The sequence below is a fragment of the Pyricularia grisea genome, assembly GCF_004355905.1.
Source record: "Pyricularia grisea strain NI907 chromosome Unknown Pyricularia_grisea_NI907_Scaffold_2, whole genome shotgun sequence".
Lineage (NCBI taxonomy): Eukaryota > Fungi > Ascomycota > Sordariomycetes > Magnaporthales > Pyriculariaceae > Pyricularia > Pyricularia grisea.
The window spans coordinates 5,669,247-5,695,384 of record NW_022156717.1 but is presented as its reverse complement, the minus strand read 5'-3'; the positions used below and the strand labels follow the sequence as shown (position 1 = coordinate 5,695,384).

Genomic DNA, 26,138 nt, shown 5'->3' with positions numbered 1-26,138 from the left:
GCGGGGACGCGGAGTGGACACCTACTTTGGTCAAAACAGTGTAGAGCACAGTGAGTGTTGAGCAAAGACATTAATTACCCCGCCGTACCAGTAGGTTGACATAAGCCCATAGCGTAGCATTCATGGCAATGAATTTGTCAACCAGAGAGAATTAGGGGTCCAGTGTACTGTAGTTTAGCAAGCAGCAAGCTTCACAATGATACCTATTAACTCGTCTCCTTTAACTACACATGGATGGGCGTTGCGCATTTGATCTTGCAATTACTGGAAGACTCTCAAAGACAAGAAGAATTCTGCTTCAAGTTCAAGGCAGAAAAGGAGGACTAAAGAAACTCTACATGATACAATGTTCCTTCAGCAATGTACCCAGGTAGGTACGCGGCGCCTCACAGAGCACCCGTACCTTTCCACTGTAAATTTGTCAGCATAGACAATCAGTAAGCGCCAAAACTGGGCTTGACTTGGTTGAAATTGAGCAAGCTCTGGTCCAAGCGAATTATATTTCAAAGGGTTTGGAGATATCAACCGACCTGTCCTTGCTAGCGCAACAAATGTTGCAGAATTCGGAATTTCAAGTCGTGCCGTCTCTATTTTGAAAAGTCTACATTGCATCCGTCGTAGACATTATCAGTGATTAAAAAAAGAAACACAGAACCCCGCCGCCACGTCTCGAACCACATGTATCCCATGTGATTTGCAAGTTTATTTTATATTCCAACTGATTTAACTTTTATATTTACGTGAAAAATTTCGCGCCCGTATTTTTTTGCGAAGAATTTCCATCACCTAATATCCTACCTACTGACCTACCGAGAAGAAAACAAACCCGTCGCTAGCCAAAAGTAGCAAAGGCAACCTTCTCTCCCGAAACATGACGAAACTCGTCCTATCAACCGGGTAAGTTATGCACGTACCGCTTTCCCGCGCGTCGCCGAGATGCGCCTTGCCGTTCGTGGGTGCCCACTTGACTTGGTCACACAACGGAGCCTTTCTTTTGCTTCTTCCATTTGGTTGCTTTTTTGCGTTTCCTTTTTCCACCTTTGGAGGGTGTGGGTTGCAGTGATTGCTGTGGTGGTGGTGGTCCGCTAACCCAAACCCGCGGGATAAACACAGGAACATCGTCTCGGGAGGTCCCTCCATAATCCGCAAACCGGGCGCTTTCCGATCGAACCTCGAACTCACAAACTCCCTTCGCAGCAACTTCCTCGCCGCGCAGGAGTACTACGCTGCCGAGGCCGAAGCAGCGGCGCACAACGGCAACGGGAACGGCGCCGGTATCGGCAACGGCAATGGCAACGTCATCACCGGAGACAGGCGCAGGGTGCCCGCCTCGATATGGACGACCAGAGAGAAGGCTTCGCTAAAGAGGAAGGCCGGCGGTGGTGATACCGCGAGGGACCCGCAGCAAGAACAAGACGAGCAAGACGAGGTTCTGTACGTGCCGCGCATAGACTGGTTTGCGGCGGGGCTTCAGGAGGAGGCTTCACAATACGACATCACGGCGAAGTTGTTCTTCCTGCCGACGGCCCCCGTCGCGTCGCGTCGTCGTTATGCCCGCGAAGCATTGTCGCTCGTGTTGCGGGAGCTCGGTGTTCGGGCAGTTGATCTGCTCATAGTCTCGCTTCCTGGAATGTCCTTTGAGGGAGACTGCGAGTGGGAGGCCGACAAGAAGAATGGGGAGCAGGGTGACGATGAGGAGGAGGCGGCGACGTGGCAGATCGTTGAGGATCTGCACAAGGAGGGCCTTGTCCAGCGGCTTGGTCTTTCCGAATTTGGCAGCGAGAAGCTGGCCAGGTTCCTGGCCAGGAAGCCCACGATCCGTCCTGCAGTGGACCAGATAAACGTCAAGAACTGCTGTAGTGTGCCGCCGCCGCTAGCGAAGCTGGCCAAGGAGCAGAAGATCGAGCTGTTGGTGCACAGTGACTGCACGGATATCCTACCGCAAGGCACGCTGCGCGAACTACTTGGACCGGGGATCCGCGGAGCAGAGATACTCGCTTCCGAATCTGGCGGTGATGAGGAAGAATATGAGGGTGGTCTCCTCAAGGGTGAGATCACTCCCGAGTGGGTGATCAAATACACCGCAGTGGTCAGGGACCGCGGCGTCATTGAAAACAAAGGCTATTTCGCTGGGGCGGAGCTTCGCGAGACATGATTTTTTTTGGCTAGAGCTGGCCTGCCAATGTTGCTCGGGGCTTCTTTTCTTTGCATAATGCCCATATTCAGGATCCGGGTAGCGTGCGGTACTATTTGGCTTCTTTTATAACGAAATAACGAGCGAGACTGTCGGACATGTAGCACTCAAATGCGTGAAATCGCAAATGCTGTTTTAAAATATGTGTTGTTCGAGGCTTGAGTATAATACGACAATAGACTTCGCATCATTTATCATGGTCCATCATGTCACTTTTGTTTCTTCCCGTTCCTGTTTAGTTCTGTGGCCTTTTTCTTCGACAGGTTTCCAGATCTCATCCAATCATGCTTCTCTTGCGTCCCCTCATCCGCACGTCCTCCAATTTCCTCAGTACCGGCGTTGCTTGTTTGAAGCCCTCCTGGTATCCCTTGAGGACTTGGTCAAAGACAACCTCGGCCTTAGGATGCGTGCTTCCAAATGCTCGCTCCAAGACATAGAGGTCCACAGCCCTATCCTCGTCTGAAACGCTCTGGCTCGCCAGACCAAAGTCGATCACGACCACGTCGCCATCCAGAAGCCTATCCTCGGCCACCTCGCCCTGGTCCTTTGAAGGACGGAGCATCATGTTGCTTGTGGTCAAGTCACCATGCACTACGCCAACGCGATGTATAGCCGCGACTGCGGTACCCATCTTCCTCATGAGCTTGACGAGCTGCTCGTCTTCCTGTATCGCGGTCAAAGTGCCCAACCTTATCCTCCGCTTCAGCCACTCGTTGATGCTCACTCGCACCGGCACCCCCTCTATCCACTCCAGCATCAACCATCCCGCCGCCTCGTCGAGCGCGTACACAGCCGGCACGCCAGCGGCGGTGCCATCGCGCCTGCACTTGGACAGGATGCGCGCCTCGGCGAGGATGCGCTGGCGCGTCAGGCGGGCATCCAGGATCGGATGTCGGTATGGTTTCGACGGCCGGTGCTTGAGAGCACACGGCAAATCCGGCCGCAAGTATGTTGTCTTGTATAGGCGGCCCTCGGCGCCTTGTGTAATGAGTGTCGGTGGTGCACTGGCGGGGTGGGTAAGGATCGTGGGCAAGGGGAAGGGGTAGGATGAGGGGTCAGGACAATTGGTTTGCGACCCCGCCATCGCGATCTTGGCGCCGGCCAGTTAGGGCTGTTTTTGACGGACGGTTCAGTTGAGGGTGAGTAGTAATATTTCGGTGGTGGCAAGTGATAGGCCCGCTTCTGCGTTATTTCTTGATTTTCGCTATTTTGTTTTTCGTACTATTGGTACTTTCAAAATTGAGCGAGAATACAACGCAATAATTTGCAGGATCTTGAGCTAAAAAAAGGCAGGCATATGCAGAATGCGCGTTGATCTGGCATCGGTATTAGTATGTCATGTCTGTGGGGAATGAGCTACGGAAAAGTGATGCGCCATTGGGTGAAATTGCGACTGTTGACGCATCTCTGTCCACCCAGCATATGCAATCCAGCCCAAAATCAGTGGGCTTTTACTGATTAGAACTAGAGACTAGTGCCCGTGCATGCCATAAGGTTGCACCTTGGCAACTTGAGTACCGGTCATGGGATAATAACTTCTTGATTTTCTGGGCACAAAAGCCAATGGTATTTACTTTGTAAATTGGACGATATTGTTGTCCAGTGGTCGTGGTCCAACCATAATCAATCAGGCCACACACCAGCCCTGTAGTAACGTTGAAAAGTAACCGCAGTAGTGTGGGTTTATGAGGATCAATTCAACGCAACCGAGGCAAGGTTTGCTGCGTGGGCCCAAGCAAGACTTCAGGTACGGAGCGGGCTTTTGTGCAACGGTTACAGGGTTGAACCGTGCAGCCCTAGCAGGACCTGGATCGCTGCTGCTGGGATTGGAGTTGATATCGATGGGGATTTGATGTGGATTCAATATCCTCCGGCGCGAAGCACATACATTTCTCCAACAGTAATTCGGCAGCAGCGGAATTACCTTACCAGCCTCCTTCCCCTCCATTTCCGATTGCCCCTCGCCGGTTTAGGTTGAGAAAGCGGGAGTTTCTGCCCTATACTCCCGTATCTACCTAGTGTTGTCGGTCGCTGTCTTTCTCTCAAGATGATACTAAAAAGTACATTTAACCTAACCCATTCACTGCATGTGACTGAAATGGGCAGCGCGGCTGCAGGGACACCATTCCGTATTCATCTCGAAAAGGCGGTGTTCATTGGATCTGGCGGGTGGATAACATCGCATCGCCAATGGCAAGACAACGCGGTGAGCGCAGGAACCACTGTCGAACCGTCCCAAGACTTTTAGTTGTAGCATGTTAATGTACCATCGAGCAAAGCAAAAGCGGGCACTCGAGTGACGGATGGATCCTGTTGAAAGCGGTCTGCTGCAGGATGCTGGGGCTTGCCTATGCTGCAAGCGCGCATCATTTATAACATCAAATCAGCTGGTTGGCTTCTTGTTGAGAAGCGGAGCAGGCTTTGGCTGTATTGGGTGTTTTCCCCTCTCACACATGCCATCCATTAACCCCCGGCCACTCTATTATTTCACGCCGTGGCCGTCAGCCAGTGAGACGAGACCTAAGGCCCTACACTACTCCGTCATATGCTTTTTCTTTCCCGCTGCACACACGCACACACAGAGTAACACTCCTACCACACATATTTTCCCACAACCTGCGTCACATTAACGCGCATACCTATTCTTACCCCGATCATACCTACTGCTAGACTTTATTCAGTGCGCCAAAAAGTGAGAAAAAGGACAAAAAAAAAATACGAAGCACAGAATAACTTGAAAAAGAAAGCAAAGACGATGAGACGCAGATCGCGCAAATATAGACCAACCCCTCCTGACTGATCTGATATACTACTATCCATTACTACTCATTTTGAGAATAAGTAAAAAAGAAAATACCCGACACGCGGTGGCAGAGTGAGAGCCGGGAATCAAAGAATCATGTCCGACTTGGGCCGCCAGTGGGCCCTTCTCCTAGTCCTGACCGCCCTCCTCCTCTCGGTCTTGGTGCTCGGCCAGATCGTCACTCGCTACCTGTCCGCCTACCGCTCCGCGCCGACAGAGGTCTCGGCCTTTCTAGATGCTCTCGACTCGTCCGTGGAGGAGAACGAATCCTACGACCGCGACCTGAGCCGCGTCCCCCGCCTTGAGGACAAGCTTCGTCTGGGTCGCCTGCTGCGCGACATCCAAAAGGCCGGCGATGACCTGCGCGAGGACCTGAACGGGCTCCTGCTCGTCGCAGACCACGCCGGCCTCGTCCCAGCCGTTGACGAAGTCGCCCCCACCGCCGCCGACTCCAAACCAGGCGCTGCCGGCAATGACGTCGTCTCGCCCATCCCGCGCCTGCGCCTCCCCGCCCGTCTGCTCTGGTCTGCCCGGCGCGCCGAGCTGTCGGAGCGGGTGCGCCGGTTGGACATGCTCAGAATGAGGTTCCTGGTCATGTACATGAGCATCGTCGCGTCGACGACCAGCGCCGCCGCCGAGCGCGCGCAAAAGACGGCCATGACGTCGCCGACGCAGCAGCGCGATCCTGAAAAGCCCTCGGGTCTCGGCATCATCAGTCCCGATCAGACGCCGCCTCAAGGCCGTGCGCAACTCGCCTCCCCGCTGACCGAGACGCCCAGCCCAATCCAAGAACCGCCCCCGAACTTTCCCGCACTCGGCGTGTCGATTCGCGAGGCCATCAAGCGCAGGCCTCCGCTGCGTCGAATCACCACACAAGCCATGGGACACCACACCGAGACCAACGACGAAGACGGCCCCGGAGGCAACGGCGGCGCTCATCGCCGGGGCTGGGCCGGCGTCGTTCAGGAGCTGCAGCGGTCGCCCCTTATGCACAAGCGCCATATGAGCATCGAGAACGCCATGGCCAGGAGCATGTCACCCTGAGACACTGGGAACTTTTTTCTACCCTCATTCTCCATCAACCAAAGCCGACCCCCCGATTTCATCCACCTATCCATCTTACTTCGGAATCCGTATCACAACTTCACGAAAGCATAGGCATCACCTGGCGCCCGGCGTTCTTCACGTTATCACTCCTCATGGAATCCTTTTTTTCACGCTACCTTGACCCAATCTTTTTTTTTTTTTTTTTTTTTTTTTTTGCCCCTTACGCAAGGCTTTTTATACTACGACCACGTTCACGCTCAACATCTAATGTGTTACGCACGCAAACGACCACAAACGGCACAAAACAAAGCACCTCCATATGATGTTATGCAAACGATACAACGCCAAGTCGATTATCGCAAATAAACGGAATTCTTTTGTTTATTCCTCTCATTTCTACGTTTTTGCATTCAGCATCGTGCTCATCCCCACCATACACCATTTAACTCTATGCGTCTCTTCACGGATACCCCCTTTATTGCCCTTTTCTTCTCTTTCTTCTTTTCCTCTTCTTAGTTTACAAGGATGCTCGATAAAGAGCATGTGAACACTTGCTTTCTAGCTTGTGTTTGTTTTATTTCGCCTTGTTTATCTACCATTATGCTTTGCCGGTATTCGTCTTTACTGGCGCTTTACTTGGACCAGCACTTCATCACTAGACTAAGTAAGAGGTCCGGATAAAGCCTTTTCTAGCAGCCATAGCATGAACGAAATTACAGGATGTTGAGATTCATTGAGATCAATTCCATTCAAAGTAGCCTTTATTCTCATGTTGCTCTATCTTGTCCACTATTACCGCGGCTATAACGACAGCTATTAGTCTTTCCCTAGAGACACCCGAAACGAATCTGTCTCCGATCCTATATCTATGCTTGATGCAACGACGACGCTTGAACAAAACTGGCTTCAAAAAAAATCCGATAGGACATGTATATCGCCTGCCGAACCAAAAAGAAACATAGACCCAATTGCAAATGCAGACCAAAGATATTTGATCAATCATCCTGCCCGATATACCCTAGAATCCCGGGGCGCCAGCGATTGAAATTGGACCGAAAACTTTTATTTTCCTGATAAAATGTGCCCCCATAGCTTGTACATCAACTAGTTCCGTCCGAGTTGAGCCTATCAGCCCTCTCCCGGTCCTGAAGTTCTCTGCTGCTTCAAAGCCTCCTGTAATCCTAGTCGGCCCATGTTTTCCTCGGTCAGGAACCCACTGCCCATACCTAACGGCGCCTCGAGGCTGTATGATGGTGACGGCCTCGAAAATTCATCCTCTGCAGCGTTGACAAGCTTGTCGTCTCGTGAGTGCATGGCACGTTCGCTGGCCTCCATTATCCTCAACGGCTTTTGAAACTTGATCCCTTCGCTCTCATTGCTAAGCAAGCGGTAGCCTGAACTCTGTGGGCCTTCCTGTATAGGCATTGGGGTTGAAGAATCCGGCATCTCTCCGCCGTTCCCATTGTCCTCGTGGGTATGTTCGGGCAATACGGCTGGTTGCTGGTTCTGTTTGGGCCTCCGGAGCAGCAAGGAATCGGCGATATCTGACATGATTGGAGGCAACGCGGGCGACTCCATAGTGCCCAAACTCCCATCGGAAACGCCACACTCCGAACTCGAGCAGGATAGCCCTGCTGTCATCTCCGGTAGTTTCCTCCTGTCCTTTGTCCATCGTACCAACATTTTCTCCAAAAGTTTGCTCTTGACAGGTTTGGCAAGGTAATCATCCATGCCTGCCTGCATGCACTTTTCGCGGTCTCCCTGAATCGCCGACGCCGTCATTGCCACAATCGGCACGTCGTTGACGTACGTCTTGTATGGGAAATGATGTCTGAGCAAGTGAACGGTGCGATAGCCATCAAGAACCGGCATCTGAACATCCATTAATATAATATCCGGCTTGGGATGCTTTCCATCTTGTGCCGCTTCGAGGTATGCCAGAGCTTCCTTGCCATTCCACACGGCGTCGACCTTGAATCCGATTTTTTTAATGTTTTTGATCGCGATTTGCTGGATGATCAAGTTATCTTCCACCAATAGCACGTGCATCCCAGCCCTATCGGCCATGCTGAGCTCTGCCAAGACTGGAGACGCCGGCCCCAAAGCTACCGATGGTTTGCGGCGCAAAGACGAAGCGGACTTGTTTCCGCTTGGAGTGCTTGCCCTGCTGTCGGCTTGGCCTTTAGTTGCAGCTGTCGAAATCTGCTCCGACTCGCCTAAACTATTACAGGATACACTTATGTCCGATTGTAGGCGGTCAGGAAGCGCGTCGATCTGAACGAGGTTTCCCTCATAGCTGCCGTTGGGGGGTCTGTTGAAAGGAATCCAAAACGTCGCTGTCGTGCCCCGGCCCTCGGCGGACTCAAGCGTCATCCGGCCCTTCATCAGCTCGAGAAGATTTTTGCTAATGGTCAGTCCCAGTCCGGTGCCACCAAATCTGCGGGCAGTGGATGCGTCGCCTTGGCTGAAAGGCTGGAACAGACGCGACCGCACCTGAGCATCTATGCCGATGCCGGTGTCTTCCACCACAAACTTGATTTCTATTATATCCGGCGTTTCTCTCTCCTTCATAACTGAAAACCTCACATAACCTTGTTTTGTGAATTTGATACTGTTGGTCAACAGGTTCGTAATAATCTGGCGAACTCGACCGGGATCGCCCAGGACAACAAGGTCTTCCTCAATATCTGAAGCAATTTCGGATCGGAAGTCCAAGTTCTTGCGCTCAGCAGCAAAGCTTAGCATCTTGTTCACATCTCCGACTATGACCGAAAGTGAGAATTGGACTTCCTCAATGTCCAAATGTCCCGATTCTACTTTTGAAAAGTCGAGAATATCGTTTATGACCGCTAGAAGGGCGTTCGCAGATCGGTATACTACAGTTTTGGTTAGTATCACCCACAAAATTCAAAAGGTTACGTTGCCCGTTTTCGGTGCAAGCCCTGAAAGTCCTTGGCATGTTGCATTAAAGACAACTTACTGTTTTCGCCATATTCTCGCTCCTCATCCCCGAGATCAAGATCCAAGAGCAGCTCTGACATTCCAATAACGCCAGTAATGGGGGTGCGAATCTCGTGAGACATCTAATAACGCTCGAGTTAGCCTGCGGAGTTCGACATATGCCCTGATGCAGCGGGCATGCAGCAACGCAGTGGTAGTTTGCTCTTACATTCGCAAGGAATTGACTCTTCAGGCGACTGGCCTCCTTTGCAGCAGCCTCGTTGGCAACCAGTTGGCGCCTTTCCTTAGCTTGCTCAACCAGGTCCATCTCACGAGCCCTCAGTTCGGTAACATCAAAGATGACGCCAATAACACCTTCGATTGATCCGGCGTTGTTCGAAAATCCCTCGGCAGTTTTCAGTTTGGCGCTGACCGGAATGAAACGCGTCCGATACCATCGGCCATCTGTAAGTTCCATGTTAGGTCTCTAGTCCAAAACTAGGTGGAACTGACGCAAGATTTGAGGGCGAATGCTTACCAAATCCATGTTCTTGGATATCTTCCGTTGACTTGCCGGCCAAAATGGCCTCGATAGGCTCCAAAAATCGAGGACGTTCGCCGTCCTCCAGATGAGAATTCAAAGTGTTGAAGACTTCATACATATTCCGCCCCACATACCACTTCGAGTCGCCCTTAAGGTCCCTGTAGTTCTCTCCAGTCGCGTCCCAGCGCAAAGCACCCTCGAGCATGGTGACGTTACGATCGTTGTCGACGGTGAATATTGTAACGTGAGCATGTGTAATAACAGTCAAGAGTTGCTCCCGTAAACGCTCTGCGGTTACTTTCGCCTGTATACTCTCATGCACATCAGTGCAGGTTCCTGCATTCAAGAAAAAAAGTCAAGTCAGAAACCGAGGCGAAAGGATTATCAGAAGGATGCAAAGCTCACCAAACCACTTTTTGATTTCCTTGGTCTCTGGGTCCCTCAGTGGTAGAGCACGTCCCAGCATCCAACGCCATTCACCTTCTTTGCTTCTGCATCGGTATTCCACGTCGTACGGTTGTCCGGTTGCCAGCGACCTGGCCCACCTTTTTTCTGCTTCGGGCATATCGTCGGGATGGAAAGGGTGTTTCCAACCGAGTCCAAGCGAGTCACCCTTGGTTAAGCCTGTATATCTGTACCAACGGTCGTTGTAGAAATCATGGCGTCCATCAGGAGTAGTTGTCCAAACAAGTTGAGGCATAGTGTCACAGATTAGCCTGAACTTCTCATCTTCCAGCTCCTTCATGTTGTTGATGATTTGCTTCATCGGAGAGACGTCTCGGCAGTAGATCACCCCCGCTAGAAACTCGCCGGTTTGTTCGTCTTTGATCGCCTCGCCAAGTACATCATACACAACCTTTTGGCCGACTTCGTTATACATGCCTATTCGAATTCCAGTGAAAGGCGTTTCCGTGCGCAACAGCACTGAGATGGGATAATCTTGAGGCTCGAGAGCCTGGTTAAAATCTTCATCAAAGACGTCCCAACGCCTTAGAAGCGCATCTCCTTCGCTAGCTTCAGGCTGGTCAGTCCGAAACAAGGTCCTAGCAGCCTTGTTCGGAAAAGATGCGGTGCCATCTTTCCACATGGCAAGAATCGGCATTTGGGAATTATCCAGCGCTGCATCCTTCATTGTCAGGAGCTTGGTGAGAAGCGAAGGACCGTTTTGACTTGTGTTGGAGTTCGGAGGCCCAAACGGAGGGAACGGCGATGAGCCGAGGCTCACCGGCTGAACCAGACTACTATGAGAACTTGTAGGCGAGTCGACGCTAGATGTTCCCGTAGATGACGAGTGTGTGGCATATACTGATCTTGACTTTGCGTCCTCAATCAAACCAGGTTGAGCAACCGACTTTTTGCTGCGAGTCGATGGATCTACCTGGCTTTCTGTGTTGGTAAAAGTCAGAGTGTAGTAAGTCTGCCCTTCGATTTCCCATACCGATATCAACATCTTGGCATAGGTGTAAAGTTCGGGATTCGATTTGGACACTCGGTGGGGCCAAGTCGCTTTCGGTTTGCCAACATCATCCCTTGAGATAATAACATCGACGCAGGTTTGCGGACGAGGTGGATGCTTCGCATCTGAGTTCTCAGAGGCCCAAGTTGGCGTCGATGATCCGTCTGCGCCCTCGGTAGGCCTAATGGTTGGAGCCACACTCACGTTGTCCGCAACGAGATCCAGAAAGCTATCCCACTTGAGCCGTGCCACCTTCCCGTCCTGAAGCAAGTCGATGCCGACCTGCGAGATAGTCCGCCCTTTGAGTCTTTCCTGCACAGTCATCGCCGTCGGCCCATCGGCATCAAATCCCAGCAGCTTACCCATGGCTTCGTTGGCTAGAACAACAGTCTTGAGATTGTTGAGTACCACGACAGGTAATGGTAAATAGTGCAAGGCCGCGAACGCCAGGTCAGCCGCGGTGACATAGGGTAATGAGAGGGTCAGAGGACTTCTTGGTGGTGGAATTTCGTCTCCTGGGCCATTGTTGAAGCCCGACAACGAGCTCGACAAATGGATTTGGTCATCGTGGTGAGAGGTGAAGATAGGTTCCGGAGTGGGCTGGTACTGGTCTGTACCAGAGGTTTTGCTTGAGTAATACGGACCGCTATCAGGTCCGGATCTGCCATTTTCATAGTCGGTGTGTTTTGATGGCCCTAGAGGATTCATTTCGGAAGCAGCTTCACCTGCGGTAGATGCATCTCGGGAGACCATAACGCCGGAGTCGGTGAGACACCCGCATGGATATTAGAGTGATTCCTTTTTGAGCTTTTGGGGAGGAGGAAAGCCTAGATAGGTTCAAAATCAAGGCTATTCCAGGTCCCAGAATTCAAGAAGCATCATCGGTTCTGGTGCGGTCAAGTCATGGATAGGCAGATGTTGAGCGGAGTTTAGGTGTCCCAAGCTCTGTGGTCTAGATTGTTCCGCGGTTTCGGCACCTCCAGGAAAATTGGGCGTCAAGTGCGGAGCCAAGAATGTATACGCTGGGGATAGCAACCTATCGCGGCGCTGTCGCAAGTGTCGTTGCGCTCACTGCCCGGGTAGTACAACTTTTGCGTGCTATGAGCAACCGACGGGGGGCGTCCAAGGCTGTTGCTATGAGGACGACAGTTATGTTTGCTTCTGCGAGCGGTTCGGCTGGGGTGAGTAGACAATATCTGGAGGTCGGGCGGGTAAACATTCACAGCTTCACAAAAAAAAAAAAAAAGATGTGAAGTGGGAGGGTGGAGGAGAATCAATCCGAGAAAGGGCAGCTGACGTCTGGTCTAGGCTAGCTTAGGTAGGTACACATTAGGTGGTAGGCTATTGAGCAGTCGGGCTGGAAAGAGGCTAGTACAGAAGGTGTATTGAAAAATGGGCTGGCTAGTTCTAGACTGGGCCAAAGCCTGGGGCATATGCTCACATCGAGAACAATTGGGGCACGCCGATGGCAGAGCTCTCAATTGAATTGATACCATCGAATGCAAGGTAGGGTAGCGAGCACAGGTTGGCTCCATCGAGTGCGCATGGATCGCATCGTACGTGTGGAAGGGGGAGAAAAAAAGCCGCTGAAAGTGGCAAGCTCAAAACGGACATGCATTCGTCTGATGGGCTGTGGGTTTTCTCACCCCAAACCTCTGGCGTCTGGCAGTCCTACCCGCCATTAAGCTTGGCAGTTAGCCTACTCATTGGGTCGAACCAGAGCTGTGGGCGGGTCTAAGGTGCATCCGCTACTACATAAACAACCTACCCATGTGCAAGGGCTTTCTTTGCTGCGGCTGGTTCCCATAGCGCCTACTGTAGGTGGCTTCTGTCCGGCAACAAAGAAAAATGCAACGTAAAATGACCACCCAAAACAGTGGAGTCCGGGGCGCGATGTCGTCATTGCTCGGTTTTCCCCCTCCTCACCTCAACATTTGCCGGCCGCCGGACGTTCAGCTCAACATGGTAAAGGCCAATCGACTTTTGCCATGCGAGAGCTCGCCCATGCTTTTTGAGAACCTAGCCATCATCAGCTTTCGTGTCTTTGGTCGTTTCAAAAAGCTCCATCCCCGAGCCTCACCTCATGCTTGCAGTGCAGTAGTACGAACAAGAGACTTGACTCAAACTTTGCAACAAGGGATGAACGATCCGGGCTGCCATGGATGGACTGGACTGCTTCCTCCATCATGCCGTAAACTCAACTCTGCCTTACCTTGCCTAACTGTCCATCGGTACCCACTCCATGTCCTCACCTTGGATGGTAGGTAGCAACCTAAGGCAGAATTTAGGTTTGCAACGCATATCTGTTTTTTTTTTTGTTTTTTTTTTTTTTTCCTTTTTTCCTTTTTTCCCCCCTAATTGTCCATCTCCGTTGATGTGGAACGGACCCTGAAATCCAAGACCAGGGACATCAAATGTCGAGTAGTATCCACAGGACATCAATCTGCGGGGGTCCTCCAGGACCCTGAACATTTTCAGGTGGCCGACACGAAGACAAGAGTGCCTAGGTAGGTACCTATTCGTAATTCCCATATGCTCAATTCTAAATGCCATGGTTGACTAGGCCGACCATGCACTGTAAAAGACGGAGTCGATCGATCGTTGCCAAGTACGGTGGCGGCAGCCCACATGCCCGCCACCAGGGGCAGGCGGTACGGTGACGTACTTGGGTGTCACAGAATTCACTCAACGTCATTAGCATATGAACCTGTCTAGTTCTATCCAGTCTAGATTTGCGAAATGTATGTATCGAACCGCACAATCTATCTACCGAATGTCTAGACCGCCGCTGGGTTTGTCACACTATGGCCTTTCCCGTTGAGGATCAGCATCATATGTCGTGTTAAGAAATCCCTGAGACTTTCACCCAATACAAACCCCTTGTTGCGCCATTTATATGTCATCAATCAAAACCAACACACACAGCATCGTCATAACTCATATGGGATCATCTGTCTCACGAACTTTCCTTCATCTTACCACAAGTTGAACAGATCCACCATTTGCTATCCATTCGTGTTTTGCAGTTCAGACACTTCCAGCAATCTGGGGTACCCGCGAGTGTTTGCGGAACGTAAGTCCCGCCTTGTGAATAAACTCCACCGCTGTTGGGTTTTCCGGCTTGACCCTGAGAGCTTTCGGCCTCCTTCATTTTGCCGCATTTTGAGCAAGTCCACCATTTGCGCTCCATGCGGGTCTGACAATGTCGACAATACCAGGACGGTGCAGGTTTCCTCTCGTGAGAACGCGCTGCGATGTTTACATCGTCAGATACTGGTTTACTTAAAGGCTTCGCACTTTGCTTTGGGCTTGTTGTCAAGTCAATAACTTCTTGTTTTGTAGTTTGCTTGGCGATTAATCCGGAAACTCTTGATGCAGTCGCCTTTTTTGGACGTGGATTTTCACAAATCTCGCAACGTTCGTTCCCAGGAGCGTTGATCAAGGTGCAGGATGTGCATGCCCACTGAACAGTCGTACTCGTAGTTCCTGAGGCTGCCGGCCGCTTCAGAGGAGGGACGCCACTCATATCATGACTTGGACCCGCTCTCTTGAGAGAACCAGGTCCTGCACGCCGGAATTTATTGTCAGTCATCGTCCCATCGGTAACCGCCAGGTCTCCATTGACACCTTCAGGCGGTACAAAAGAAGCACCGAGCCGAGCTTTTTTGTCTTCCTGCACTAGCTCCCACAATGCCTGAGCGATGGCATCCTCATTTGCTTTGTCTTCCTCAGCCTTCGTCCTGAAGCCATTTCGGGTTGCTGTCTCCTCGATTTGCCGGATTTCTCCCTCGCCGTGTTTGGTGTTGCCGCAGCCTTGCAGGGATGCCTGCCTCCTCCCAGCCGCATTCGCAATTACCTCTCGGATGTTCTCTCCGGGCCTGGGCGCCCTGCCCCCTAATACCCGCCCAAGGTCCCCGCGCTCAGCCCTGCGCCTTTCGGCTGCAACGCGAGCTATACGGCGCGCCTCATCCATCGGTATGCGCCTGCCCCCTAGCTTGTGGCCGACTGATAGGAAGCCATCGCCTGTGTAACCGGATCTTAGAAGTCCTTCGTGCTCATCTCGTAGCTGGTCCCATAGTGCATGAAACTTTGTATCGTGTGGACCATGAACGATGTGTGCCAATTCGTGAAGTAGCGTATCGGTAACTTCCTCGAAAGGAAGAAATTGGTTGACATCGCCAGGATATCGTAGGCGGACGAGGATCTTGTGAGTGCGGTTGACGTTCAGTCCTGACACCTTGTTAGCACCTTTCAGCGATACAATCGGATGCTTGATCGCTTTGGGCTTACCAAGTAGATTCTGTTGGTCTGGGTAGAATTCTGCAAGCTGCCTAACGCGCCATCCTCGCGCCCGCATGATCGGCTTGACCATCGACGCAAGCCGTTTGAGAGTATGGAGAGCATCTTCCTGTCGGGAAAGGTTCTTCAGGTGGGAGTAGGATCCGAAAAGAGCATCGTGTTCGGCCATCCTGAGGAACTAGGGAACAATTTTGATCGTCGTCGTGGATGTCGCCGTGAACAGGTCACGTTACTGGTGGGAAACTCCGCAGCGCTGATGGACCTTTTTCCTAGACTAGTAGAACAAGAAGCGAAGGGCGCAATAGTAGGCGACTCCCAAGGCTGTTTAACTTGGGTGCCTTTGGTTACCTCTGATAAAGCGGGCATGCGTTTGACTGTGATAAACAGTCATGTTCATAATGACTATCGGCTAACGGAATCATGGTCCGCATTCGCGGACAGAACTTTTTTGTTCGTGGAATGAAGAAGAGGCGCCAAAGATGGCCGATTGCGTTTCTCATTGCTTCACATCCATTCACAAATGCAAACAAATGACCCCACCAGGCTGAATTGAGGGACCCACTGGATTTCAACTGACGTTATGTCCTAACCCTGGGTAGAGCTTAGTTTTTGGGTTACTTGAGAAGTACAGTATAGTGTGTAGTGTGGTAAATACATGAATAAAATGAGCGACAGGACTATCACCATAACATACAAAAGGATCGTATCTACGGTAACTAGCAACCGATTGAGGAGCTGTCAGCCGAGTGATCGGAATCTGTGTGAATCTGTGGCTTACTGGGCTAGTCCCAGCAAGACCCCGGTGTTACTTGCGATAGGTGGAGGCATCTGGAGAAATGGCCCAAGCTTTAGGCAAGTGGGTTGCTTACTCCAAACTCATCCATCTCATCCAAGTCTCGACCAACTAACTGTCTAGGAAGGCATGCATACATGTTGATTCCGCCCGAGACGACTCGAAGTAACCAGTGGTTCTTTTCAAAATCATGGTCGTATCTTGCGCCATGCGGTTCTGCATGGCGACGAGGTTTGTCGAATTCTTTTGGTCCTTTTAGCATACCTTAAAAAGGTAGTTGCAATCTGCCAACAGTGTTGACCACCTGAGTTCTCTGGACCTGGGCTTGCTCGCCCTGGACCAGCAGAGGCTGTGCCGTCGGGACTGGACGTGGCTGGTCAGCACTTTGACCACCACCGAAACTACTACGATCCTCTGGGATCTCCTGGCCTGATGGTGACATGCTGACTGTCAGTTGCGGTGAAAATCCAGAGATATCGACCAACTTGACAGCTCCCCGAAAGCATTGTGAGACCAAGTCCGTGATGGTTACGACGGACAACAATGAATCTATGAGAATCTTCTACGTCAAAGCATGAGATTGTCCTATTGAATCATCTGCGAAAGACGATTGTTTTCACCAGCATTGTTGAAGTTGTCTGGAACTTTTCACCTTTGTGCTGCCTGGGCAGCGGCGGTCAATAACGATGCACAGTCATCTCAGCCGCTTATCCTTGCCCCGTTTCCGCTTGGCGAGCTCGGCATCTTTCGTAGTAACACCCCCCACCTTTGGGCTTGCTTATTACGGCACGGCACTTGATGCCAACAGCGTCCACCTTGTCAGGATGGACCCTTTGCATCGCGAACTAGAATTCTAGATCTCGGTACGGAAACCGAGCAGGCAATATCACAAGCTCAAGGTGTTTGAATTCCCACTGCTTCCTCTTGGGTGCTGCTGGATTCGCATCAGCTTTCACCACATATATTCATCTCGCAGAGACTCAGATCTAGTTGCGCAAGTGGGTAGCTTTCCCCTCTTTCTCACACAATACATATGCTGTGCGTCGTGGCGGGTCGTATCTTTAACCGATGCGGTTGTGTTTGTCACACCCTGCAACTTGACAAGACAGATCTTACCACTATTCCATATGTCTAAGCTACAAGACGGACACCACACCCCTCCTCTTGACCAGGGAAGAGCTCCTTGGCGATGGGAGTCTTACTCGATCCCGACATCCACTATCAAAGGCTGTAGCTTACTCTACATAGAAAAAGCCCTTGACGCTTGCTGCTTTATACTGCGCGCAGGTCGCGGCCATTTTTCTGCGCCAGTGCTTTTTTCATTTCTCCCGTCTGAAGTATTGCTTAATCATTTTATAGTTGTAAGGCTTACTTGGCAACGCAGCTTATCACCTCGCCGTTGATTGTTGTACAGAGTAGCATTCAGCTGAACTGTTCCGTCGGCATTCCGTAACTAGCACGCGCTGCCTCATCCTCGTGAGAGGGGCCCACGGCAAAGATCAATGCTGGTGAAAAAATCTGCGTCATGAGCTCACCAAATCGATTGAAGTTCCCTGGTGAGGACTTCTTTCACCCGGGCTTTACACCAGCAGGGTTCACACCGACCACAACCTCAGAGGATGAAGTTTTTACCTCACGGTTGGAGCCACAGCCAAACCCGATTATCACAAGAAAGCCGGTCTCCAGCCCAACTCAACAGGCCTTGAACGCAAGTTCAAACCTGAATCCATTAGCTATGAACCCTGTGTTGATATCCTCGTCGGAGGCAGCAACTGAGGCATCAACCATCGCCAAAAGTGAAGAGAAAGGGGGGTTGGGCTTGGGTCTAGCCCAAGAGCCTAATACAGAAGCTACTTTGCCTGTTCCCGTCCAGAACTTGCTATCAGTGGAGAGCCCAACGGAAGAGGTTTCCGCTCCGAGCTCTTCGTACGGTGACTCGTCTGCCGTCTCAGCGAACCCATCGCAGCCATCACCACCAGCACCGTGGCCGACGATTCCACATGTGCAGATGGACTATGCTTTCTCTCAGCTTCATGGCGGTGACGCGCCTTCACAAGAGACCTCCCAACCCGTGTCTCCTATTAGCGATTCAGACTATTTTGATTCCACCCAGGCAAGCAGGGTAAACTCGCTAGCCCACAGAGTATCGCATCGGGCAGTAGCTCCGATGTCTGCAACATCTGATGCGCCAATGCCACCACTTCCCATAGGACACCAAAAGTTGCCAGATGAATATGAACAGCAGAAAAAGGTTCATGGTGAGCATATGAATGAGCGAGAAACCGCAATTCCGTCTCTGGAGAAGCGCCGCTCAACTAACAACTGGCCACTGGGACTTTACTTTGATCGTCCTTCAGATGATCTCAGCCCCATAGCTGCAGTTGGCGAGCTGCCAGAGGTTAAGCAAAGTCCGTCTCACGCATCTCCAGATATCAGGAGTCCTTCGGTGCTTGAAACACCAACCCCTTTGCTCTTACGAGCACCGAACACCCAACAGCAGATGTTTGGACCGCAGAGAGCATCACAGCAGTACCAGTCAACACTCTCACCTCACCGATCCTCGCAGACTTTTATTCCGTATCGGGCATCTCATCCACAGTACGCGGCTTCGGCTCCATTGGATACGAGATGCTCACTCCCGCCGGTCTCAATGCAAGCAGAGCGGCCAACTATTAACTCTCAGCAATCGAGATATTCATCCGCCACAGCGGGTGGGACGACCCCTTTCTTGCACCACAACGACGACGAAGGCTTTTTTGATTCACATAAGAAGGGATTTAATCGCACCGATACGGCAAACCTTTCAACCGCCGGATCTGCCCATTCAACCTTTAGCAGTTTCCAGGCATCGTGGCTTCCCGAAGTCCTCTGGATCTTACTATCTATTGCTTGCTTAGGCATCATTGCCGTAATACTAAGCCGCTTCGACCAAGAATCACTGCGAGAATTCTCACTACCAATCACTTTGAACACACTCGTCGCATTTTTCATAACTATTTGCCATGCCGCTCTGATATTTCCTGTGGTCCAGGGGTTGAGCCAGCTCAAATGGAACTGGTTTGCCAGCCAAGACAGAAGCTTGGCTGATTTCCAGGCATTTGATGATGCTAGAACTGGCCCATTTGGTGCCGTCAAGCTTCTTATTGCAACAAAGGGCCGGTGAGTGACAGGACGGCACAGAACCTGTTTACCCACATAAAGCTACTAACTAACATATTCCTCACAGTCTTCTGAATGTCATTCTTGTAATCATAATGCTGTTGGGCCTGGTCACATCGGCGATGACACAGATGATTATTGGTAGGTACAGAGAAGATTCTAGTGACATTAACAGCAAGGCAACTGACCAGACTTTTCACTAGCCTACCCATCCCGCCTCGCCAACGGCTCCGCCGTGCCACAGGCCTTCAGGGCAGAAAATTATCCAAATAACAACAACCAAGCCACTTCCGCGCCAGGTAAGCCCCATCAATCAGCCAAGTGCTGCCCAGTCAGTTGCCAAAGCCTATGCTAATCCGTGAACTGATGCTTCAGACTTGGATAGGCGCCAAAAGCAAAGCATCCAGAATGGTATCTACAACCCTGCCGAAGTTCCTATCGCAAATTTGCCACCGATATGTGGCTCTAGAGTGTGTGAGACCCAGAAGTTCAGCTCTCTTGCGGTGTGTTCACGCGCAGAGGATATATCCAATCGACTCCAGATATCATCTGATCCGTTGGTCGACGATTTGATTACGCGCCTTGGCCTGAACGGCTCTCGACAAGTCCGAAACGCAAGCTTGGGTAACGGGGCATATCTAATCGGCTCGGTAAGCAGTCCGCTGTGTCCTTATAATGTTTTTGATAGTGCTAATTGTAGTCAGACCGACACATATAATCTCAACATAACCTCTCTCCTTTTGGAATCGTCAGATATCAGGTCGGCAAATACATCTTTCGCCTTCTCAGACCAGCCTAATTTGATGGCGGCAGCAATATCCAACGTGTTTATTATATACACCAAGCAAGTGTCGTTCCAAGAATCAGGGCCTTCCTCTACAGGGTCGTCAGACACAGCGTTTAGTGCCATGGAGATTCTCTTTCACTTTTGTGTCGCAGAGTATACAGTCAAATCCGACACCGAGATGAGCCAACAGAATGCCCAGTTCACAACCCGAGTAGAGGAAAGGACGGTAGTTCTATCGGAGTCCGGGAAGGACTACAAGGTTGACCGTAATTCGGCAGCAGCACTAATGCGGTACATGGCATCTACGTTCTACGGCACATTTTCCGCAGCCATGGGCTCCAGCGCCGTCGGTTATACGGGGACCAGCGACGCTCTCGGGTTCAGCATGTTCGGTGCTTCCTCCCAAACACTACCCGAGAGGGACCGTCTTGCCTCTGTGCGTAATCTGACACAAAATGTGGCGACCAGCTTGACGAACACGTGAGTGTCCCCTTTTCCCTTTTTTTAATTCATTGCCCCCCCCCTTTTTTGCGCAGTTGCTTCTTTTTAGAAGTCCCTACTAACGCAACACACTCTTTCCGACCACAGGATCCGGACTCAAGGCATGCAAATTTCTGCTGCTCCCATCCGGCACGAGACGTACATATCGATCAGATGGGGCTGGTTTGCCTTCCTGGTTGTGCAGGTCGTCCTAGCTGCCGCCTTCCTGGGTGGTGTCATCATGGAGACCATCTTGCTCGACGTTCGCGTGCTCAAAAGCTCTGCTCTCGCCGGAATGTTTGCCGTCTCCGCCGAGGACCGCAAGCTGCTGGAGGCTGAGGGCATCGGCAGGGTAGACGAAGGTCACGTCATGGCCAGCGCAATCAAGGCTGACGGCATTAGGGGCCGATTTGTCTGTAGTGGAGATAGGGAGGGCTGGGTTCTGGACCTGGGTGTCCGCTAAGGCGGGGTGATATGTGCCATTGGGCCATGATTGCTCTTTGATTTGGGGCATTGTCTTTGACTTGCGTCTTTTTGTCTTACTCGTCCATTGTAAAAAATAAAATAAAAAATAAAAACAGCATATGTAGCCAGCACATGGCCTGGCCAGTCATTTAGCATAGTGTCGGCGTTCTGTTTCTAGGAAGGAAAATACAAGTTCGATCGACAAAAGTTCATGGTGGCAACGGCAATGCTTCCGTCTGGTCCATAGCCCATCATCAACCTCTTAGACTGGCCTTAGTTAATCATCTAGGCAGATGCCGCGGAATAGATTGTAATATGCATGATACGTAACATTTCCCGCGTTGACATATGGATGGTGACCAAGACTTTTGATCGAATCGGATAGCGAATCCAAACCAAGGCGGGAGTTTCCAAGGCGGGAGATTATTCAAAAAGAACAAACAAACAAAAGGTGAGTGAGGCCATTCTTGCACACACCATGGAGCTTACCGGCTGCGCCAATATCATGTGGTGAGCACACCCTGTTTTTCTTTTTCCTTGATGGGAGGAGCTTCTTTTTTTTGGTTGCAGACCGACCGTTACCACCCATCACACACAAACGAATAGATTTTCTTTTCTTTATTATTAATTTTTTTTTCTTCTTTTCCCTATCCTTTAGCGAACGCCTCACCCCATCTGCGATGCTGCCCCATACCACACCACCCATCATGTCACCGTTTCGTGGCCATGATGATTCGTTGGAATTTTTTTCCCTTCTTGGAGGGGAGGGACGGTTGTGTGTGTGTTATGCGGCCCTGCCCGATCGCCCCGCGCTCGCGCAGGGCAACCGAGGAGCCCAAGAAAAAAAAAAGATGGGAAGGGTAAAAAAGTAGAGAGCTCCACGAATCAAATCCGGTTCGGGGAGAATTTAAACAAATCCGTTTCTCATAAAAAACCCATATTTGACCGAGAGATGAGGTGAGACGTAAGACTTCGCTGAAGGAAAAAAAAAAAAAGGCGGGAAAGGTTCTCGGCAAAGCACATACGACAGAATAGCAAATACTTCGTAGAAACATGGTCACATGGGAAGTAAATAGGTGTACACTGACATCGGAAACCACGCCGAACTTTTATTATTATTATTATTTTTTAATTTTTTTTTTTTAGCTACAGGTACAAAACAAAAGCAAGGTTGGTCAGTCTGTACAATACGAGATAGATGCCTCACGCATAATGAGCAAGTTGCAAATAGCACTGCCCCCTCAAGCTCAAGATGGAAAATCTAACAGAATTGTTCCATGACGGTAGTTTGGAACTTGTTATACTTGTAAAAATAGAGGATAGCGGCAGATGGAAACAAATTGCATGTGAAACACAACACCTTCTCGGAAGGTGTATCGAGCGTCATGGGATTGGCAGAAAAAAATAAAATAAAAACGTCAATCAACGGGACGGGAATAAGGGCCGGCTTACATTGAGATGCATTATTCTTTATGTCGGGGACTCTCTTATTTTGCACTAGAGCTAGACCTAGACCTTAGAGCTAAAAATGACCAGGCTGGCGTATTGAATACGCGCCTTGGGTTAGTATGGCTGCGCAAAGAGAAAAAAGATGGGAGAACGTCAAGCAATGAGGGGCGCCCAACAATGTGAAGTCACCGGACTTCGGTATCGTTTAATCTAGAAAAACTTAGAAGAAAAAAAAAGAAAAAAAAAAGAAGGGTAAAATCGGCAGAGGGCAGAGGGGAAAAATAAAAAAATAAAAGAAACTAGATCTAGAATAGTATTAGACTAGATCCAGAAAGAGAACTAAAGGAGGTTTATTTCTTGTACCTTCCAGATGCGACGGTTTATTGTGATTATCTCAATGCCTCGCCTCATAAAGCTACCTTGAATTATAAGGTATACCAGCAACCAACCAACCAGTCAGCCGTCGATAGCCTCAAGTTGCCCTTCTTGACACGGATTCAATTTCGGCCCATGACTCTTTTTGTTGATTTTAATCATTTTATTTGATGATTTCCATCCGTGTAGCCTATGGGATCCGCCGGAGCCCTTATCGACAATTTGAAAAAATTACCCCATGGAGGGAAACATATTTTGTAAAAGACAGCTGACGTACTCGTTCGCGTCTGAGACAGGTGCAATAGCAGATTTGCTAGGATAACGTTGGAAGAATACAAACATGTTGACCACTCGCACGAGTCGTTAGAATTTTTCTAGAAGTTGCGTCGACAAGGAGGATGCCAGTAGCCTTGTGATGCACCGTTTGGCGCCAGGGAAAGAGGGATAATTTGGTCGCCGTTCCAAAGTAGATACTTCGTAGTAAACCAACCATTAGCTAGCTTTGGGCATAACATAGCATAGCCTCCTCTGATCGTCAGGCATAAAACTTCTTGAATCGAAAAGGCTGCGATTCATGTCCGACCGCCCCCAAAAACAGATCTTTCCTCGTCAGAGCGTAGCACCTCATACGGAGTACTCCGGCTCTGCTAGGTAAGCTTCTAGCCTAGGCATAAAGAAGAAACGCAACGACACGTTGGGGAACCCCTCCGGGTCAGGTGGCACGAGATTCTAGGGATGAGGCCGTTATGTCGCTGCTTCGTGGTGCGCCAAATCAGAAAAGAAAAAGGTTGCACCATTTGTTCTCTGTGTAGTAAAATGCCACCCCCACTCCAACCTTATGCAAGACGTGATGTTTGCTGTCAATGTCTCCCTAAACGAGGTGGTATTATGCCTCTGTGAGCCAGACGGAAAAGGCACCTAAGTCAAGCGGAAAAGGCCCCATAAGGTACCTTGCCAAGCTTAGCTGCAGGGGTCATTCCCAAATGCGGGAGGGAATGAGGAAAAAAAAGAGAGAGAGACGAAAAAAAATAAAAATAAAATAATTAAAAAACAATTAAAAAATCGAACCCCTCTTTCCCATGCTCTCAATCATGCATCGATCCCCTGCTCATTGGAGATGTGATAAAGCACGAGGCGATCGCAGGCTTTGAACTAGCACACACGGCCTAGTTGGCGCGTCTCCAGGCCTCATCAGCATTACTATGGGCGAGCCAATTTCGAGTTAAGGTGGAAGAAGTGGGAGAAGCTTTGTTTGCTGCCAATTAAAGACTTGTATGGTTACATATGAAAAGGAAGGGCCAGGTTTGATAGGATGTGGAGCGGCGTCAAAAAAACAGCGCGCGTCAAAGTCTGCCGAGATTGGGGTTTGCGAAGAAGTGGGGTATCAGTATCGCTACAGCTGGCTCAAGGGGATCAAAGAGAAAAGAGGCAGAAAAAAAAAAAAAAAAAAAAAAACGATTGAGGGAATTTGATGGCGCAAGTCACTTCCCAGCCACTGGTGAAAATTGGGCCTCACTTGACTTGCGCGGTAAAGTGGCATGGGTGCCGAGCGAGGGTGAAGCTTCGGATGGGCAAAAAAAAAAAAAAAAGCCGGAGCTGAAGGATGCAACGAAAAGCAGGGAGGGGCTTGCAATATGATATGGAATAGTGTAGTGGATCTGAAGAATCTACAATAGTAATAAGAGTTAATTCATTGATACCTTCCATTATTGCCTAGCTGAGGTCCGATCAACGCACAATAAAGTAGACTTCTACACTTGGGTTGAAGTCGACCAAGGTATGTACATGCAGTACCAGCAAGCCCGTTGTTTGGCTGCAAAGGTAATGTATATAGTATGTCGTGCAACGGGAGGGATACCTAGCCCACGGTGGAGAACCCTGGCGGGATTCGTTGGGTTTTGACTGTGTCGCCGGGTCGGCTCGAATCTCTTAGTTCAGTCGAGGACGAGAGAGAGAGAGAGAGAGAGAGAGAGAGAGAGAGAGAGAGAAAAAAAAACAAAAAAAAAACCAACTGTCCAGGACCAGGTATGTTTATGATGCCTGTTGGGTATAAGCCTCTGCTGTGTTTTCCATCTTGTCGTTACTGTACCAATTTTGTTATGGTTGCACAAATGATGGGCTGACTCTCTAGTGGTGCGTACTAAAGGTTAAGAGACCAGACTCTCAAAATCCAAAATCATAGATTGAAACACTGGATAGAGCCTCTCCATCCATCCTGAAATTGAATGCTTGAGTCGCCCGGTGGCGGGCGTTGGTAGTGCCCGCTTTAACCCCCGACCTCCCGCCCGCCATGTTGTCCCGTCCCCACCGTTTGTCTAGGTATGTTTCCTTATGCAAGCAAGCGTAGTGGCCAGGGCAGGGCAACAAGGGAGGGTCGGGGTTAAATTTGCCGTGGGATTTGATCACCTCCAGTCGCCTGGATGAACTCCGGCTGGGTTAGGTCTTTGAAAGCCCGCATGCAACTCTAAATCGCATCGCACCGCGTCACCCATCGGCTGACCGCTGGCCAGGCCAAGTAGGTGGTGGCTAGCTTCTCGGATCATTCCGACAGGAATCGAGAATAATTCTAACTGTCATGGAAGTTTTAGGAACCTCGGAAAGAGCGAGCCGTATGAGATGGTGAGGTAAAATAGGTTGGATGAATCGGATTCGGGGGCATGGATGGGATGCAATCAAATGGAAAGACGAGGCTGACGCCAGACGACGAGCGGGAGAAATGGAAGGAATCTTAACCTTCGATTGGTCGTTAAAGCTTGCTGGCATACCCAGGAACCCCGATTGACTTTGTGCAAAATGTACTCTGTAGGGTGGTTGAAGCTGGCGGTCAATGCATTGTTGGTCTGGGACCAAGCACCTCCTGGCAATCAACCCAATCAGTAACGGCCCCCATTTTTGATGTTTCTTCTCTTCCTTTCTGTGTTTTTTCCCTCTTTCGAATCAAATTTGGAGAGTGGATAGGTGCATGGGTGGTGGGGGGATGCGGTGTGTCTCCACGAGCTAGGTTATCCTCGACAGAAGTCGGCTCCATCAAATCGGGAGCGGCTGATGGACATGGGATGAAGAGTCCCGGCGAAGCCCCCGAAGAGCGCCCCCAATTGACTGTGCTTCAGTACTGTACACTTTTTTTTTTTTTGTGTTGCCGTCCATACCATTTTCGGTCACCAACTTAGCGGGGCGACGGTGTCCAAAAGGTCCACCACTTACTTGAGTGACCCTACCTTTTTAGCCGCTTCCGGATTTCTTCTTGTGTGTGTGTGTGTGTGTGTGTGTGTGTGTCTATGGACACAAGACGGCTAGCCCGCGAAATGGCCGAAGTACCGATAACTAAGGGTTAGGTCGGCAAAGTG

At 50.4% G+C, this 26,138-nt stretch overlaps 9 protein-coding genes across 9 annotated transcripts; 5 read left to right on the top strand and 4 right to left on the bottom strand.

Moving 5' to 3' along the window:
• Positions 1-534: 534 nt before the first annotated feature.
• PgNI_04277 (uncharacterized protein) lies at positions 535-3,409 on the top strand. Its single transcript, XM_031124327.1, has 2 exons — positions 535-897; positions 1,114-3,409. Exons 1-2 carry the CDS (start codon positions 872-874, stop codon positions 2,153-2,155), a joined length of 1,068 nt encoding a protein of 355 aa, XP_030984562.1. The 5' UTR covers positions 535-871; the 3' UTR covers positions 2,156-3,409.
• PgNI_04278 (uncharacterized protein) lies at positions 2,469-3,278 on the bottom strand (the record flags this gene model as incomplete). The annotated part of the gene is made up of 1 exon (XM_031124328.1): positions 2,469-3,278. The coding sequence occupies one exon, from the start codon at positions 3,276-3,278 to the stop codon at positions 2,469-2,471; it is 810 nt and encodes a 269-aa protein (XP_030984669.1).
• A 1,684-nt stretch (positions 3,410-5,093) lies between the features above and the next one.
• PgNI_04276 (uncharacterized protein) lies at positions 5,094-6,041 on the top strand (the record flags this gene model as incomplete). The annotated part of the gene is made up of 1 exon (XM_031124326.1): positions 5,094-6,041. One exon carries the CDS (start codon positions 5,094-5,096, stop codon positions 6,039-6,041), a length of 948 nt encoding a protein of 315 aa, XP_030984667.1.
• A 762-nt stretch (positions 6,042-6,803) lies between these two features.
• On the bottom strand, positions 6,804-12,183 carry PgNI_04275 (uncharacterized protein). Its single transcript, XM_031124325.1, has 5 exons — positions 9,934-12,183; positions 9,523-9,864; positions 9,214-9,449; positions 9,025-9,127; positions 6,804-8,920 (listed from the first exon to the last, which is right to left on the bottom strand). Exons 1-5 carry the CDS (start codon positions 11,735-11,737, stop codon positions 7,173-7,175), a joined length of 4,233 nt encoding a protein of 1,410 aa, XP_030984560.1. The 5' UTR covers positions 11,738-12,183; the 3' UTR covers positions 6,804-7,172.
• Positions 12,184-12,288: 105 nt separating this feature from the next.
• Positions 12,289-12,519, bottom strand: PgNI_04274 (uncharacterized protein; the record flags this gene model as incomplete). The annotated part of the gene is made up of 1 exon (XM_031124324.1): positions 12,289-12,519. One exon carries the CDS (start codon positions 12,517-12,519, stop codon positions 12,289-12,291), a length of 231 nt encoding a protein of 76 aa, XP_030984557.1.
• An 835-nt stretch (positions 12,520-13,354) lies between these two features.
• On the top strand, positions 13,355-13,632 carry PgNI_04273 (uncharacterized protein; the record flags this gene model as incomplete). The annotated part of the gene is made up of 2 exons (XM_031124323.1): positions 13,355-13,491; positions 13,548-13,632. Coding segments are annotated over 2 exons (222 nt in total), but the record flags the coding sequence as incomplete, so codon positions are not given.
• Positions 13,633-13,708: 76 nt separating this feature from the next.
• Positions 13,709-15,903, bottom strand: PgNI_04272 (uncharacterized protein). Its single transcript, XM_031124322.1, has 2 exons — positions 15,275-15,903; positions 13,709-15,214 (listed from the first exon to the last, which is right to left on the bottom strand). Exons 1-2 carry the CDS (start codon positions 15,450-15,452, stop codon positions 13,941-13,943), a joined length of 1,452 nt encoding a protein of 483 aa, XP_030984548.1. The 5' UTR covers positions 15,453-15,903; the 3' UTR covers positions 13,709-13,940.
• A 363-nt stretch (positions 15,904-16,266) lies between these two features.
• Positions 16,267-16,509, top strand: PgNI_04271 (uncharacterized protein; the record flags this gene model as incomplete). The annotated part of the gene is made up of 2 exons (XM_031124321.1): positions 16,267-16,307; positions 16,371-16,509. The coding sequence occupies 2 exons, from the start codon at positions 16,267-16,269 to the stop codon at positions 16,507-16,509; spliced, it is 180 nt and encodes a 59-aa protein (XP_030984547.1).
• Positions 16,510-17,449: 940 nt separating this feature from the next.
• PgNI_04270 (uncharacterized protein) lies at positions 17,450-21,459 on the top strand. Its single transcript, XM_031124320.1, has 6 exons — positions 17,450-19,235; positions 19,303-19,376; positions 19,439-19,534; positions 19,611-19,885; positions 19,940-20,502; positions 20,611-21,459. Exons 1-6 carry the CDS (start codon positions 17,602-17,604, stop codon positions 20,963-20,965), a joined length of 2,997 nt encoding a protein of 998 aa, XP_030984661.1. The 5' UTR covers positions 17,450-17,601; the 3' UTR covers positions 20,966-21,459.
• Positions 21,460-26,138: the final 4,679 nt, after the last annotated feature.

What these genes read in the sequence shown, in the direction of transcription:
- PgNI_04272 (XM_031124322.1), bottom strand. Translation starts at nt 15,452, where the DNA reads ATGGCCGAACACGATGCTCTTTTCGGATCCTACTCCCACCTGAAGAAC. An exon ending in AGACCAACAGAATCTACTTG is followed by an intron (nt 15,215 to 15,274) that starts GTAAGCCCAAAG and finishes ACAAGGTGTCAG; the next exon opens with GACTGAACGTCAACCGCACT.
- PgNI_04270 (XM_031124320.1), top strand. Translation starts at nt 17,602, where the DNA reads ATGAGCTCACCAAATCGATTGAAGTTCCCTGGTGAGGACTTCTTTCAC. An exon ending in CCAAGCCACTTCCGCGCCAG is followed by an intron (nt 19,535 to 19,610) that starts GTAAGCCCCATC and finishes CTGATGCTTCAG; the next exon opens with ACTTGGATAGGCGCCAAAAG. An exon ending in GGGCATATCTAATCGGCTCG is followed by an intron (nt 19,886 to 19,939) that starts GTAAGCAGTCCG and finishes AATTGTAGTCAG; the next exon opens with ACCGACACATATAATCTCAA.
- PgNI_04277 (XM_031124327.1), top strand. Translation starts at nt 872, where the DNA reads ATGACGAAACTCGTCCTATCAACCGG. An exon ending in AAACTCGTCCTATCAACCGG is followed by an intron (nt 898 to 1,113) that starts GTAAGTTATGCA and finishes GGATAAACACAG; the next exon opens with GAACATCGTCTCGGGAGGTC.
- PgNI_04275 (XM_031124325.1), bottom strand. Translation starts at nt 11,737, where the DNA reads ATGGTCTCCCGAGATGCATCTACCGCAGGTGAAGCTGCTTCCGAAATG. An exon ending in GGAAATCAAAAAGTGGTTTG is followed by an intron (nt 9,865 to 9,933) that starts GTGAGCTTTGCA and finishes TCTTGAATGCAG; the next exon opens with GAACCTGCACTGATGTGCAT. An exon ending in TATCCAAGAACATGGATTTG is followed by an intron (nt 9,450 to 9,522) that starts GTAAGCATTCGC and finishes TGGAACTTACAG; the next exon opens with ATGGCCGATGGTATCGGACG.